Source organism: Pelmatolapia mariae, linkage group LG14 (genome assembly GCF_036321145.2).
Source record: "Pelmatolapia mariae isolate MD_Pm_ZW linkage group LG14, Pm_UMD_F_2, whole genome shotgun sequence".
Classification (NCBI taxonomy): domain Eukaryota; kingdom Metazoa; phylum Chordata; class Actinopteri; order Cichliformes; family Cichlidae; genus Pelmatolapia; species Pelmatolapia mariae.
The window spans coordinates 30,747,241-30,764,381 of NC_086239.1; the positions used below are offsets into that span (position 1 = coordinate 30,747,241).

Genomic DNA, 17,141 nt, shown 5'->3' on the forward strand with positions numbered 1-17,141 from the left:
GTAAAACACGTTCTACGTGTCCGTCTGTGCAACGGTTAAATCGTGCGCCCGAGGGCTTTTCCGTTGCTGGCTAGTTGGGGCACATACAATTATGCGCCTGCGGCCTAGTCGGGGACAAATAAAGAAGAGTGTCACGATAGTTGCTAGTTTGAACAATAAAGGTGTGCTGCGATGGTTACGCTCTCAACAATTAACTTTTCCATTCCTGGGTTATTTCAAACAATAAAGCCTTCGGTTGAAACAAAAGGTGCCGTCTACATAGGGGGGAAAAATAAAGAAGGGCACCGCGGCACGGCTTGCTAGGTCGCAGGGGCGCCGCTGTAACTGCGCTCTCAACGATTAACCTTTGCGCCTGCGGGGCTTTACTGTTCCTGGGAATTAAAAACAATAAACCATCAGTTTGAAAGGAAGGCGTCACTGCAGCAGGGCTCTCGGCATAGTCAGGGTTTTAGAAGTGTCACAACACTTATTATTATTTCTATTTGTGTTAAAAACTAGCAGGCTCTGTGTCCCTCTTGCATCACCATTCCGAAAATTCAGATATTTAAATAAAATAATGAATCACGAAGATCCGTAAAATGCGGTCTGATTAAATTAAACTCTTATGAACAGTCATGAATTTTCCCATACAGAAGAAATCCCGATTTCCGCCATTTTTTAAATAAAATGACTGCATAACTGCATGGTGAGACACCGGACCTGGATTTTGGTCCCAACGAGGGCCACCAAGATAGAAAGAACCCGTACACACAAACACACAGTTTTCCCTGCCTGCTGGTTCAGTCAATTTAACCACTTTTGCAGTTAACCACTTTTTTATATGAGTATGCATTTCATATATGAGAGACCTTAAAGAATGTGAAAAACATTATTGTAGTTTCTTCTTCCTCTGATAATGGTGTCTGAAAATATAAGCTTCTTGCATAAGGGGATCTTACCTCTAACCTCAATAAGTTGAACTGTGACAGGAATCTGAGTGATTCCCAGAATGTGAACCTGTTTTTCACAATCACATTTATGGCTATCATTAACCTCAAACTCCCACGTTATCTTTCATCGTGGATAACTTATTGTGGGAGCTTTAAATTTATTTCATTTTGATATGTCATCAGTATTTCTATTGTTTAAAATGATGAATGAAGTTTCACTGGGTAAGATAAGATAGAACTTTATTAATCCCTCGGGTGGGTTCCTCTGGGAAATTCGGTTTCCAAAAAAAGCACAACACCGACAGAAGTTACAGAGCGTGAGGAGAATATTATATATATATATACACATATAAATATAGAGACATATATAGATAAAAAATACGAAGGGGATAAATAGAATAAATAAGAATAAAAAATAAAAATACAAGTGAATTGCGCATTTCAAGTATTAAAGTGTATTGCACCGTTGACTATTTAACAAAAGTATTGCACAAAAGGTATTGCACAGTGAAGTGAAGAGGCACTACAGCTTAGTTGTTCCCCCCTCCTTTGTCCTCCTGTTTCCCCTCCCTCTCCCCTCCAGAGAGGAGTTAAACAGTCTGATGGCGTGTGGGACAAAGGAGTTTTTAAGTCTGTTTGTTCTTATCTTGGGGAGAAGCAACCTGTCACTGAACAGACTCTTCTGGTTGTTTATGGCCGTGTGCAGAGGATGCCCAGCATTGTCCATAATGTCCAGCAGCTTTTTTAGTGTCCTTTTCTCTGCCACTGACACCAGAGTGTCCAGCTTCATGCCGACCACAGAGCTAGCCTTCCTGATCAGTTTCTCCAGCCTGGATGGGTCCTTCTTTGCTGTGCTGCTCCCCCAGCACACTACAGCATAGAACAGTACTCCAGCAACCACTGACTGGTAAAACATCCTCAGGAGCTTCCTGCAGATGTTAAAAGACCTCAGCCTCCTGAGGAAGTACAGTCGGCTTTGGGCTTTTTTATACAGGTGCTCTGTGTTGCATGACCAGTCCAGTTTATTGTCCACCCACAGCCCGAGGTACTTGTACTTGTTGACCACCTCCACCTCCTCCCCCTCTATCTGAACCGGCACTGGACCTTCTCTGGACCTCCCGAAGTCCACAACCAGTTCCTTAGTCTTTGAGGTGTTGAGTTGCAGGTGGTTTGTGTTACTCCAGTGAAGTCACTAATTTTCAGTGATTCAGTTTCTTTAAAGTTGCCTAGTATGAACATGATTTTTCATCTTAAACATGTATTTAAGAAAAACAAATAAAAAACAATCAGAAAAGTATATTCATCCAGCTCAGGCGTCAGAGATACAGTTTTTATGCGATGTGTTAATTGTTGTGTGCAACCCTGTTACAGCAAGTCAGATCAGAGTAGATAAGATAACCTGGATACATTACTCTTAATCGAGCCTAATAAAAAAATCCAAGACCACAGAAACCTTAGCATAATAATATTTCTATATTCTTAACATGTTTGTAATGTTTGTTTTATATGTATGGTAACAGGGTTTTGTATCAGGGTTGCAACACACTGCTATCAATAGTGTTTTCTCGGGAAAAGAAATGTATATAAATGAGTACAGTGCTAAATTTTGGCTCTGTCCTTGAACTCTTGCTTGAGTCTTTTCTTGCATGTTCAGAGCTGAGTCCCTTTCATTTTGGTAAATCCAAGAGGAACTGAACTTAACTGAACTGTGTTTTAGTTTTTTTGTCACATTTTACCATAGAGCACATTAAAACATCTCAGCACTGTGCACAGTGTGATTTTCATGTAGTTTGTTAAAAAAGAAAACACACACATACACAAAAAAACAAAAAAAAGACTTTATATATAAATTAGTGCACTTTTCTTAGATGACCCAAAAAACATTTGGGTGCCATGGGTGCATTCTCCCTTTGGCTTTTACCATCCATTTTGTCTTTAATTGGATCTTTCCATGAAATACACTTCAAGTGACAATAACATTTCAAAAAACTTTAACTTTGAATGTTTTATTTTTAAAAAAGTGAAGTGTCTCTCCAGTGCACTCTGGTAACACTATGAAATCCAGATTTTCTTCTGTTTTCTTCTCTTTTTTCTTTTTTGTTTGTTTTTTTAAACCTGATTTTCTTCTCTCAATGCATCATATTTAAGGTGTAGCACCTGTGCTCTGATGGTTGCCTATCAGTATATTTTAAAAGAGATAAAAAACACACCTTTTCCCTGTAAAACACGTTCTACGTGTCCGTCTGCGCAACGGTTAAATCGTGCGCCCGAGGGCTTTTCCGTTGCTGGCTAGTTGGGGCACATACAATTATGCGCCTGCGGCCTTTTGCGCTCCTGAAAAAAGGGGGCATAACAACGATACTGACTAGTTGAGACACAAAAGAAGGGCGCAACAACAAATAACCTATACGACTGGGGGCTTTTGTGCTCGCAGGAATTTAAAACATATAAACCAGCAGTTGAACGACATGATGCTATCTAGTCGGGGACAAATAAAGAAGAGTGTCACAACGATAGTGGCTAATAGAGCACTCATATTACTACTAGCCACATTTTACATCTCTGAAAGAAAAATATATAAAATTGCCAGAGAAAGAAACTGCTTTAAAATATGACCTGTGAGACTTTGAATGTTATTACTGATCAGTCTGTTTTAATTCAATGTGCTTGCGACATGTCAAAATTAAAAATATCAAAGTGTCTTCCACAGATCGAGTGTCTGCTCTGATAACCATCTTACCAACAACTGATAACATTGTGGAAAACTTTGACTTTGAGCTTAATGATAGCCATAAATGTGATTGTGAAAAACAGATCTTTTTCTTTCATTTTAAAGTTCACTATTTCTGGGAATCACTCAGATTCTTGTCAAAGTTCAACTTTTTTTTAGGTTAGAGGTAAGATGCCCTTATGTAAGAGGCTTACATTTTCAGATACTATTGTGAGAGGAAGAAGAAAGTACAATAATGTTTTCACATTCTTTTGCTTTGAGGTTAACCCTTTAATGTCCTTTGTATTATATTTGATATATGAGTTTGATAGACCTCTATCTCATCAACATGATCAATATTTGCCATCATTTCAAAATGTTATGGACAAAACTTTTTTTTGTCTAAAAATAACATTGTTGTTAACAAAAAGTTGCCACAAAAGCCCAATGTATTCAATACAATACAAAAAATATTTAATAATTATATAATAAAAATATATCATACATAACATGATATAGCAAAACAATTTTTGTGGATTTTGTTATAAGGGTTAATAAACATCCCAGTTCCAAAAAATCAGAATTATCTGGCTATTTTTTGATGGGTTCGGTCTTACAGGGTTAATGATAGCCCTAAATGTGACTGTAGAAAATTCTTTCACTTTCAAGTTTACATATTACATCTATATCTACATTACATATAGACATTCTTGGTGTTATCTGCTTATTCCCTGCCTAGTTCCACCCTTGTGCCATAAATTTTTTTTTCTGCTTTCGTTTTGAAAATGACACGAGTGAGGAGAAAAAAAAGTAACATCAGAGCAGATAAAATTGGGGAGTGGGGACGTGACAGATAAAAGGAACCACAGAGTACAGTAGAGCAGAACTTGCGCTGTCTTTCTGATCAGAGAAGTTGCCGTAAGTAGTTAAATACTAATGTGTTTTTTCATTGTATTCATCTGTTGCTTTCAGTGAAACTAAGCTTTCCTAGTTTCTTGTTAAACTTTATAATTCGTTATATTCCTGAAATCAAAAAGATGTTGACATTTATTAGTGTTTCTATGTTGCAGGAATGAATGTTAAATCTACACAAACACAGATGAAAGAAAATATTAGAGTGTGTACATTCTGTGTTTAAGCCATTACACTTTTAGACTTAAATAAATTAAACTCCAAGCATGAAGTTGGACAGAAATAGCAACTTTTAGTTTTGCAAGATAGAGAATACCATAATGATTGTTTGCAGTTTTGATTTGCTTCTCCGATTGAAAAGTATTTTGACTTACTGCTGGCTGCTTTAGATCATCACACACACACACGCACACACACACACACACGCACGCCCGCACGCACGCACACACACACACACACACACACACACACACACACACACACACACACACGGCTATTAAATAAATTCAAACAAGATATTTTGTGACTGACCAAATTTGATTCTTCTTACCCCATCCTCCCGGGTGTCTATTGACAGCTTAATTTTAAAGGGATTTATTTTTGTAATTTATTAATTATCCTTACAAAGTTAGTTGAGCCACATTAAAGCAGTTTAGAGGAATTGTTGCATCATAATATATATATACATGTAGTTTTTTTTGGCCGTTTTCTTTTTATATTTTAGGAGTTTTTAAAAGACTGATTTGAATGTAAGCCAACAAATCATATCAACTCTGTGGCTAATGGCAAGGAGCCTAACAGCTTAGAAGGTGGGTTTTAATTCATTTTCTATCTTTAAAGCCTTAACAAAAAATGTGGTGTCATGAAAATTTAGTGTTTGTTATGTATAAACTCTGATGTGTGAAATGACAGCTGTAAATTTAAGACACTACTATTATTACCTCTGTTTTTTGTATTTTAGGAGGGGTTATGGTTAAGACCAGTTTGAATCCAAGCCAATTAATCTCAGCACTTCTAAAAGCACGTGACTGAGAACAGGTGAGGAGGCTTTTTAGATTATCATCTCTCAAGCTTTATTTCAAAAGTGAAAGATTTATTAATATAAAAATGGATTTCTTCTATATCGAACAATGTTTGTAATGGTTAAAGTATAAAAATAATACTTGTAAATGTGAAGAAAAACAATCAGTGGCCACCGGCTTGGTTTACATTTTCTTGTTTCAGGGCCGTCAGCCCATTGGTTGTTTTTGAACAATGAACTGGCTGTTAATTACTTGTTTTCATGTTGCTTTTTGTGCTACTATTCAATTCAATTCAATTCAATTCAATTTTATTTATATAGCGCCAAATCACAACAAAAGTCGCCTCAAGGCGCTTTATATTGTACAGTAGATTGCACAATAATAAATACAGAGAAAAACCCAACAGTCATATGACCCCCTATGAGCAAGCACTTTGGCGACAGTGGGAAGGAAAAACTCCCTTTTAACAGGAAGAAACCTCCGGCAGAACCAAGCTCAGGGAGGGGCGGCCATCTGCTGCGACCGGTTGGGGTGAAAGAAGGAAAACAGGATGAAAGACATGCTGTGGAAGAGAGACAGAGATTAATAACAGATATGATTCGATGCAGAGAGGCCTATTAACACATAGTGAGTGAGAAAAGTGATTGGAAAGGAAAAACTCAATGCATCATGGGAATCCCCGGCAGCCTACGTCTATTGCAGCATAACTAAGGGAGGATTCAGGGTCACCTGGTCCAGCCCTAACTATATGCTTTAGCAAAAAGGAAAGTTTTAAGCCTAATCTTGAAAGTAGAGATAGTGTCTGTCTCCCGAATCCAAACTGGAAGCTGGTTCCACAGAAGAGGGGCCTGAAAACTGAAGGCTCTCCCTCCCATTCTACTTTTAATTACTCTAGGAACAGCAAGTAAGCCTGCAGAGCGAGAGCGAAGTGCTCTAATAGGGTGATATGGTACTACAAGGTCATTAAGATAAGATGGGGCCTGATTATTTAAGACCTTGTATGTGAGGAGCAGGATTTTGAATTCAATTCTGGATTTAACAGGAAGCCAATGAAGGGAAGCCAAAACCGGAGAAATATGCTCTCTCTTTCTAGTCCCTGTCAGGACTCTTGCTGCAGCATTTTGGATTAGCTGAAGACTTTTCAGCGAGTTTTTAGGACATCCTGATAATAATGAATTACAGTAGTCCAGCCTGGAAGTAATGAATGCATGAACTAGTTTTTCAGCGTCACTCTGAGACAGGATATTTCTAATTTTAGAGATGTTGCGCAAATGGAAGAAAGCAGTCTTACATATTTGTTTAATATGTGCGCTGAAGGACATGTCCTGGTCAAAAATGACTCCAAGGTTCCTCACAGCATTACTGGAGGCCAAGGTAATGCCATCCAGAGTAAGAATCTGCTTAGATACCATATTTCTAAGATTTTCAGGGCCTAGTACAATAACCTCAGTTTGATCTGAATTAAGAAGCAGAAAGTTAGCGGCCATCCAGGTCTTTATGTCTTTAAGACATTCCTGCAGTTTAACTAATTGGTGTGTGTTATCTGGCTTCATGGATAGATAGAGCTGCGTGTCATCTGCATAGCAGTGAAAATTTATGCTATGTCTTCTAATGATGCTGCCTAAGGGAAGCATGTATAATGTAAACAGAATTGGTCCTAGCACTGAACCCTGTGGAACACCATAATTGACCTTAGTGTGTGAAGAGGACTCTCCATTTATATGAACAAATTGGAGTCTATTAGATAGATATGATACAAACCACTGCAGTGCAGTACCTGTAATACCTACAGCATGTTCTAATCGCTCTAATAGGATATTATGATCAACAGTATCAAACGCAGCACTAAGGTCTAGCAGGACAAGCACAGAGATGAGTCCACTGTCAGAGGCCATAAGAAGATCATTTGTAACCTTCACTAAAGCGGTTTCTGTGCTGTGATGAGCTCTGAAACCTGACTGAAACTCTTCAAATAAGCCATTCCTCTGCAGATGATCTGTTAGCTGTTTGACAACTACTCTTTCAAGGATTTTTGATATGAAAGGAAGGTTGGAGATTGGCCTATAATTAGCTAAGACAGCTGGGTCTAGAGATGGCTTTTTAAGTAAAGGTTTAACTACAGCCACCTTGAAGGCCTGTGGTACATAGCCGATTATTAGAGAAAGGTTGATCATATTTAAGATTGAAGAATTAATTAATGGCAGGACTTCTTTGAGCAGTTTTGTAGGAATGGGGTCTAAAAGACACGTTGATGGTTTGGAGGAATTAATTATTGAAGTTAACTCAGAAAGATCAATTGGAGAAAAAGAGTCTAACTTAACATCGATGGTACTAAAAGTAGCTGTAGATGATATGACATCTGTAGGATGATTATTGGTAATTTTTTCTCTAATGCTAAAAATTTTATTGTGAAGTGAAGAAGTTCATGAAGTCATTACTAGTTAACGTTAAAGGGATTGTTGGCTCAGTAGAGCTCTGACTTTTTTACTTTTTTTTACTATGCAGCTAACCTCAGCTGTTTTTCTGTTTTTATGTCTGTTTAATTCTTCTCTTTCATGAACATTTCATATCAGGTAAAAACTAGAGGATCCAATTTAGCACAATAGTAATAACTTAAATAGAAAAATTGGAAAAGCAAAATGGACAGCTGAAAAAATGGTGAACATTCTGAGAGTCCCTCAAATCTACTTGTTAAATGAAAAATATTGGCAAAAGAAATTATAACAGCCACACAATCACAAATATGGACACATATGTCAACACACATGCACAGAGAGACACAAAAACAAGATCCAATTCAGTCAACCAGCCTAAATATATTGAATTTGAATCTGAGAATGAGATGCTCCCATAAAAAGGCTTTCTCTCTCTCTCTCTGTCTCGCACGCACACACACACACACACACACGCTCACACAGTAGCATCAGCAGCAAGTGAACAGGGACTCTTAACAGTCTTGGCAGCATGTTTCTAGATATGTCAAACAGCCTGGAGCTGCTCAATTTGAATCCACCAATCAAAGAGGCTGTGTACGTTTTCCCGCCAAAACTGGTGCACCAAGTGCAGGCTTTTACACACACACAGGAACAGAGAAATAGACAATATGCCTATTTCTCATATTGAGGATTCCCCTCAAACAAACGGCCATAATTTCCTAACCTTAGGGGCTAGAATGGTCAATCGTAGACCATTTATTTCAGAAGAGATGGGGGAATCTTGAAATGTTGACCATTTAAAATAAAAATATGAAATATTAGAGATATATGACATAGATGATTGGTTGGCTTAGAAGCCATGAAGGTCCAAATATGCAAATTTGAATGTCTCAGCCCTCAGATATGATTGGCTGGTTGGGAAGCCGTGCAGGCCCTGATATGAAAATTTGAATATTACAGTCCTCACAGAGGTTTGACTCCCTGGGGACCTGGCAGAAATATATAGAAATACTATGATTACCCAGAAATAATATTTCTACTAAATGTAGTATGTTTTAGCAGAAATACTATAAAATAGCAGAAATACCATCATTAAGCAGAAATACTATATTAAGCACAAATCCTATAAAAAAGCAGAAACACTGTACTATGATTTGGTAGAAAAACTATAATTAATCAGAAATACTATATTTGGTAGAAATACTATGTTTTAGCAGAAATACTATATTTAGCACAAATCTTATAAAATAGCAGAACTACCGAAAAGCAGCAGAAAATCTATGATTTAGCACAATAGTAACAACTTACATAGAAATATTGGAAATACAAAATGGAAAGCTGAAGAAAACCTGAATGTGGTTAGATTTGTTAGAAAAACTATAATTAATCAGAAATCCTATGTTTTAGCACAAATACTATATTTTGCACAAATCTTATAAAATAGCAAAAATAGTATGATTTAGCAGAAATGCTGTATTTAGCACAAAAGTAATAACTTAAATATAAAAATTGGAAAAGCAAAATGGACAGCTGAAAAAATGCTGAACATGATAAGGGTCCCTCAAATATTCTTGTTCAATCAAAAAAAATCGGCAAAACAAAGTATAACAGTCACACAATCACAAATATGGACACATATGGAAACACACATGCACAGAGAGACACATGCACAGGATCAAATTCAGTCAACCACTCTAAATATATTGAATTTAAATCATACAATAAGATGCTCCCATCAAAAGGCTCTCTCTCCCTCTCTCTCTCTTTGTCACACACACACACACACACACACACACACACACACACACACACACACACTAGCAGCAGCAGCAGCCAAACAGCCTGGAGCTGCTAAATTTGAATCCACCAATCAGAGAGGCTGTGTACTTTTTCCCGCCAAAACAGGTGCACCTGTTTTTACACACACGCAGCACAGAGACAGGATTTGTGCAGTGTATTTCTCATAGTGAGGATTCCCCTCAAACAAATGGCTATAATTTCATAACCGTAGGGGCTAGAACAGTCATTCTTACACCGTTTTGTTCAGAAGAGATGGGGGAATCTTAAAGTGTTGACAATTTATCATTAAAATATGAATTATTGAAGATATTTGACTTCTAATGCACCATAACTGAGTAGAGGCGAAGCGAAAATTGCCTTGACTTGCCCTCAAACAACGCTTTCTAACTCTAAATCTATTTGGAGTATCGATATCATTCTTTCACCGTAAGAGACAGCAGGCTTTGGTGAACAGTCATGGAAATTTTCAGGTCTGTTTGGAAATCCATCAATATGCAATATGGAAATTTGGATGTCTCAGCCCTAAGATATGATTGGCTGGTTGGGAAGCCGTGCAGGCCCTGATATGTAAATTTGAATATTACAGTCCTCACAGAGGATTGGCTGCCTGGGGACCTGGCAGAAATCTATAGAAATACTATTTTTACCCAGAAATACTACATTTAGTAGAAATACTATGTTTTCGCACAAATCCTCTAAAAAGCAGAAATAAAGTATTATGATTTGGTAGAAAAACTATAATTAATCAGAAATACTATATTTAGCACAAATCTTATAAAATAGCAGAAATAGTATGATTTAGCAGAAATACTAAAAAGCCGCAGAAAATCTATAATTTAGCTAAATTTAGCCATCTTCCAATGCCAAATACTATTGTGCATTGGAAGATGGCGGATGTAGCAGGTGGTGGTGCAGACGTAGCTCCGACTTTTAAACGGTCACGAATAAAACCAGAGATATATAAAACAACTGATGGAAGGGTAATTGTAGAGGATGAACTACTTAATTTCCTTGCTGTAAAAATCAAAACTTTAAGTCAGGATGAAATTGTGTTGTTGGCCACGAACACATTTGAATCCGAGGGGACTGAAGCCTCCAAGAAAGTTTTGTTTGAGCTCTGCCCTACTACCTCACAGCGGTGCGTTGGATATAAAGGACAGCATAAAGACGCCAACAATATTAAACTCTGTCTTAAAGTGCTGAATGAGTGTGGGGAGAATATCCCAAGATTTGTATCTCATCACCTGGATGATTTGCCGCCTGTTACATACTCCAGCATGGATGTGTGTTGTCTACTACGGCGAATGGACCAGCTGTGTGCTGAAGTGGGTGCTTTAAAACATGTAGTTAAACTACAGGCGGATGTCTGCGAGCAAGTCATGACCAATGCTGTGGAGGTCGACCAACGTGTGACTGCTCTTGAGTGTCGGTCTGAGGTGCCGGCTGAGCCTGTTACTCTGAATGCTCAGGGGTCGGAGACCGCTTCCAACTTTCCCCTGGGGAAACACGCAGAGGAGCGGTGGGGGAGTCGAAGTAAAGGCGGCCCGCGCGGAAGGCAGGGAGCCGGAGCTTTGGCTGCTTCAAGGACTGGGACAAGCACAGTGTCAGCGTTCTGTCCGGAGATGTTGCTATGTGGTCAAGATCAGGCTCCGACGACAGCCTCAGGTCGTAATATGGAAACTACAGCAACAACGGAGGACCCAGTTGAGACAGTGCTTTCTACATGTTCCCCGCAATGGAGTAAAGTTGTGAAAAATGGCAAGCCTCGTCACAAGCTGGAGAAGGTTAATTCGGGTTCAGGAATGCATGCTGCTACCACTGGACATAATAAGAGGCCTGGACCTGTATCGATTATCGGCACTGGTGCTGTGAGTACAATCAGAACTGTGAAAACTAAATTGGTGAGCGTGTTTGCCACTAAATTTGCTCTGGATGTAGATGCAGAAACTCTTGCGCTGTATTTGAGAGAGAAACTCAAAAGAGATGTGACCTGTCAAAAAAATTGCTAGTAAACGTAGCAGGTTCGGCTCTTTCAAGGTTACTGCTGAATGTAATGATGTGGGTGAAATGTACAATCCTGAACTTTGGCCTGAAGGGGCTCTGGTCCGGCGTTTTTATGAACCTCGTAAGCCTGGTACGGTGGTGCCAAGCTCAAGGGATCCAGCAGGGGAGATAACTGCGCCTTCCGGCACCAACGTATCAACATGAATATGTCTATTCGGGTATTATCTTACAACTGTTGTGGTCTACGTTTGGGACAGAGTGCAGGGGATAAAGCTCGACGGATTGTTGTGGACAGTCTGCTTGCAGAATGTGACATTTTATGCTTGCAGGAGACATGGTTGTCCAAACAGGACCTGGGAAAACTTAACTGTCTAAATGCAAGTTTTTTGGGAGTGGGGGAATCAACAACTGATCTCAGCACAGCTATAGTCAGAGGCAGAATACCTGGAGGGGTTGCTGTGCTCTGGGACAAAAAAATAGACTCTGTGATAAAGCCCATTAGACTGGATGTAGACTGGTGTATTGGTATACAATATACACAGAACAATAGTAGTTTTATCATTCTTAATATTTATACTCCCTATGAATCTTGTCAAAATGAGCAAGAATACCTCAGTAGGCTGGCTTTTATTAATGCGTTTATTCAAGACAACGATATTTACAGTATATATGTTTTGGGTGATTTTAATGCTGATCTCACAGACAGCAGTTCTCGGTTTGCTAACCACTTAACCCACTTTTGTGAAGTGAACAATCTTATCCTGTCTACCAAAGTGCTACTGCCTGCAGATAGCTATACATACATAAGTGAAGCCTGGCATAGTACATCATGGCTGGACCACTGTATCTGTACAGCTGATGGACATGCAGCTTTAGCAAACATAACTATTAGGTATGAGGTAACTGTGTCAGACCATATACCTTTTGGTTTTATTGTGAATGTGGAACAAATGCCAGCAACAACTGGAAATAATATTGCTAATATTGCTAACAGTGCAAAATTAGACTGGTCAGCCTGTAGTGAAGATGATTTCTTTGCTTATCATAGTAATACCGATATACATCTGAACAACATTTCTTTGCCCAAAGAAGCTATTTTGTGCAAGGATGTCAACTGTAAGAATGCTGTGCATAAACATTTACTCTGCTCCATGTATGATGATATAGTGACTGCTCTGTATGAAAGTGGCACACTGCTTGATAAACAATATAAGCATAAGACACCTAACATCAGACCTGGCTGGAAAGAACATGTATCCATGTACCATGATGAAGCTCGCACAGCTTATAAATGTTGGGCCATGGCTGGAAGACCTAAACAAGGCCCAGAATTTGAACAGAAAAAAATGTGCGAATGCGAGATATAAGTACGCTGTTCGCTTTATAACTAAAAATGAGTAAATGCTGAGAGCAGATTCTTTGGCCAGGAAAATGCTGTGTAATAATATGGCAGATTTTTGGAAAGAGGTGAAAGCTCTTAATAACTGTAAATCATCTCTACCATCAACTGTTGAAGGTGTTTCTGGGGCAGATAACATTGCAGCATTATGGAGACAGCATTACAGTGCGTTGTTTAACTGTATAAAAAGTGAACCATATGAGGACAATTTTGACGTGAGTAATGACACAATAAGTGTAAGGACACATGAAGTATATGAAGCCATTCATAGGTTGTCTGATAATAAATCCTCTGGTTTGGATCACATCACTGCAGAACATTTAAAACATGCTAGTTTAAGGCTAGCTCCTCTTCTAGCACTATGTTTCACTGGGTTTATGATTCATGGCATATTACCAGACTCAAATCTGTGTATTTTATTGGTACCAGTTATGAAAGACAAAGCTGCAAAAGTGAGCTGTTTGGATAATTACAGGCCGATTGCACTAGCCAGTATTTTATCTAAGGTGTTAGAAAGAATCTTGTTTGACAGAGTTAGTGTGTTCATCTCTTCTCTGGATAATCAGTTTGGCTTCAAACCAAAGCACGGCACTGACATGTGCATATATGCACTCAAGGAAATAGTCAGTTTGTATAGGGCTAAAAATTCATCTGTCCTCATGTGTTTCATTGATGCCTCTAAGGCTTTTGATCGAGTGAACCACAGAAAACTTTTTGATAAACTGAAGAGACGGGGAGTTCCTCAATACATCGTGAGAATTCTCTCTTACTGGTACGCTCATCAGAGCATGCAGGTTAAATGGGGAAGTAGTATTTCTGCCCCCTTTGGTGTCAGCAATGGCGTTAGACAAGGTGGGATTTTGCCTCCTATTTTATTTAATCTATATGTTGATGATTTGTCCATACAGCTGAGAGCCTGTAACACTGGGTGTATATTAGGTAAAACATTGATAAATCATCTTATGTATGCAGATGACCTGGTTGTTTTTAGTCCAAGCAGTGCTGGGTTACAGGATCTTCTTAATGTCTGTACTGAATATGGTGTGCAATATGACATAAAGTACAATGCAGTTAAAAGTGCTGTTTTGATATGTAGAACCGAGCAGGATAAACAGCTAAATTTCCCTTTGTTTAAACTGTCCCAAAAAACTCTTGAAGTTCATAAAAAGGTGAAATACCTCGGTCACTTTATCACTGAGCAAATAAATGTTGATGATGACATATACAGACAACGGTGTAAGCTCTATGTGCAGGCAAATACTATTGCTCGCAAATTCAGCTTTTGTTCACTTCCAGTTAAAGTGGCTTTGTTTAAAGCATATTGCACACCGCTATATACTGCCCCCTTGTGGTCATCCTACAAACAAAGTAGCATGCAGAAGCTGCATGTTGCATATAATGATGCGATGAGAATCCTTTGCAGGATACCTAGAAGGGGTAGTGCTTGTGAAGTGATGTTTGTAGCTGTGGGTGTTTGGACTTTTAAAGCACTTTTAAGAAAGTTAATGTTCAATTTTAGAGAACGACTGGATGGTCGAGTAACAGCATAATTTTAGCACTTACAGATCCGACAGTGAGTGGTTCCCGTTACTCATCCAGTCTGAGAAAGCACTGGTTGAAGTGTTTGTGTATTTATTGATTTCTTTTAAGTAATTGTGTTTTATGTATATTATGGTTTATATTTTTACTAATGCTTTATATGTTCATATGTATATGTGTGTATGTATGTATGTGTGTATATATATGTATGTGTGCATGCTCGCACATATGCATGTATATGTGTGTGTATATATGTGTGTATATGTATGTGTGTGTGTATATGTGTGTGTGCATATGTATATTTAAGGTTTATACCTTGTGTTTGGGGGGGGGGGGTTGTGTGTGTGTTTCTGTCTTGTTTTTATGGACATGAAGTCTGCCAATAAAGATTGAATTGAATTGAATTGAAATTGATGCTTTTCTAATTAAAATTAGAGCTGAATTCTGTGTATTTTAATTTTTGGATACATTTTTCATCTGCAGATCTGGGGCTGAAAGAACATCTTAACAACACAAGAACCTGACTGCGCCGAAGCCACTATATTCGTTCCTGAGAAAAAGAAAAATTTACATCTTTGTAGTGAATTTAATAACTGACATACAACAATAATGGAAATGTTTAAAGTGTTCAAACGAGAAGAAGGGCCCAAAAAGCTTTCAGATGCTATTAAAAAAAATAGTAAACAATCAAAAACACAGACAGGGCATCTCCCTATTTATATAATTAAACTGAAAAACAATGATTTCAATGTAGATGGATGTAAAAGTTTCAGTTTTGGGAAAGAGTCCAGTAAACCTAATCGCACCATAATGGTTCTCGGAGCAACCGGTGCTGGGAAGTCAACTCTCATCAATGGGATGATCAATTACATTTTAGGTGTTAAATGGGAGGATCCATATCGCTTTAAGTTAGTTGATGAGGATCAGTCAACATCACAATCTGAGAGTCAGACCTCTGAAGTCACTGTGTACAAAATCAACCACCAGGAGGGATTTGAAATTGAGTTCTCTCTGACCATTGTGGACACTCCAGGCTTTGGAGATACAAGAGGCATAGAAAGAGACAGGGAGATCGTAGAGCAGCTACGCAATCTCTTCTCTGCTCAGCATGGTGTCACTGACATTGATGCTGTGTGTTTTGTAGCTCAGGCTTCGTTAGTACGACTCACAGCAACACAGAAATATGTGTTTGATTCAGTGCTCTCAATCTTTGGCAAAGATGTGGCAGAGAACATCAGGATTCTGGTGACATTTGCAGACGGTCAGCGACCTCCAGTTCTAGAGGCAATCAATGCTGCAGAAGTCCCATGTCCTAAAACAAAAGACGGACTACCGGTTCACTTCAAATTCAATAATTCAGCACTTTTTGCAAACAACAAATCAGCTGAAGGAGACAGAATGGGTGATGATGATGATGATGATGATGAAGGTGGTTTTGATAAGATGTTTTGGGAGATGGGGACAAAAAGCATGAGAAAGTTTTTTACCACTCTGAATAAAATAGAAACCAAAAGCTTGACACTGACAAAAGAAGTCCTCAGAGAAAGAAAGCAGCTCGAGAATTCAGTTGAGAATCTGCAGGAGCAGGTGAAACTTGGGTTAGCCAAGCTTGAGGAGATAAAAGAGACGAGTGATAAACTTAAAGAATACGAGGCAGAGATCAGCAGAAATGAGAACTTTGAATTTGAAGTTACTGTCAAAAAGCCTTATCATGAGGACATTTCTGGCTCTGGAAACTACATCACCAACTGCCAGCAGTGTCATGTCACCTGTCACTACCCCTGTGGCATACCAAATGATGCAGATAAACGTGGCTGTGTAGCAATAGGACCAGATGGAAACTGTAAAGTGTGCCCAGGAAAATGTGTCTGGAGTTTACACTTTAATCAGAAGTATAAATGGGGCTATAAAGATGTTAAAGAAAAAAGAACAATAAAAGAGCTGAAAGAAAAGTATCAGGAAGCCAAAGGAGAGAAGATGACTGTTCAAAAAGTGATTGATAAACTGAAGGCAGATTATAGAAGTTCACAGGCTGAGGTGGTGAAACTAATGGAGGAATCTGCAGAGTGTCTGAACAGACTTAAAGAGATAGCACTGAAGCCAAACCCTCTGTCCACTCCAGAGTACATCGACATGCTTATTGAAGGAGAGAAAACTGAGGGCAAAGAAGGCTGGAAGCAACGGGTTCAGTCTCTGATGGAGATGAAAGGCAAAGCAGAGACAATGGCTAAAGTAGCGAAAGGAGAGAAACTCTTACGTCAACAGCAGTCGGTTGAGGTTAATCTTCAGCCAAACAGCACATAGTCACAGGGAGTCAGAAAATGAGGGGTAAAAATCACAGCCAGCTGTGGCAACCTTTGAACAATTTTAAAGTTTCACCACTTAAAATTT

At 38.7% G+C, this 17,141-nt stretch overlaps 1 protein-coding gene across 1 annotated transcript; it reads left to right on the top strand.

Moving 5' to 3' along the window:
• Positions 1-11,187: 11,187 nt before the first annotated feature.
• LOC134640695 (uncharacterized) lies at positions 11,188-17,054 on the top strand. Its single transcript, XM_063492597.1, has 3 exons — positions 11,188-11,676; positions 13,895-14,063; positions 15,505-17,054. Exons 1-3 carry the CDS (start codon positions 11,188-11,190, stop codon positions 17,052-17,054), a joined length of 2,208 nt encoding a protein of 735 aa, XP_063348667.1.
• The last annotated feature ends 87 nt before the right edge of the window (positions 17,055-17,141 follow it).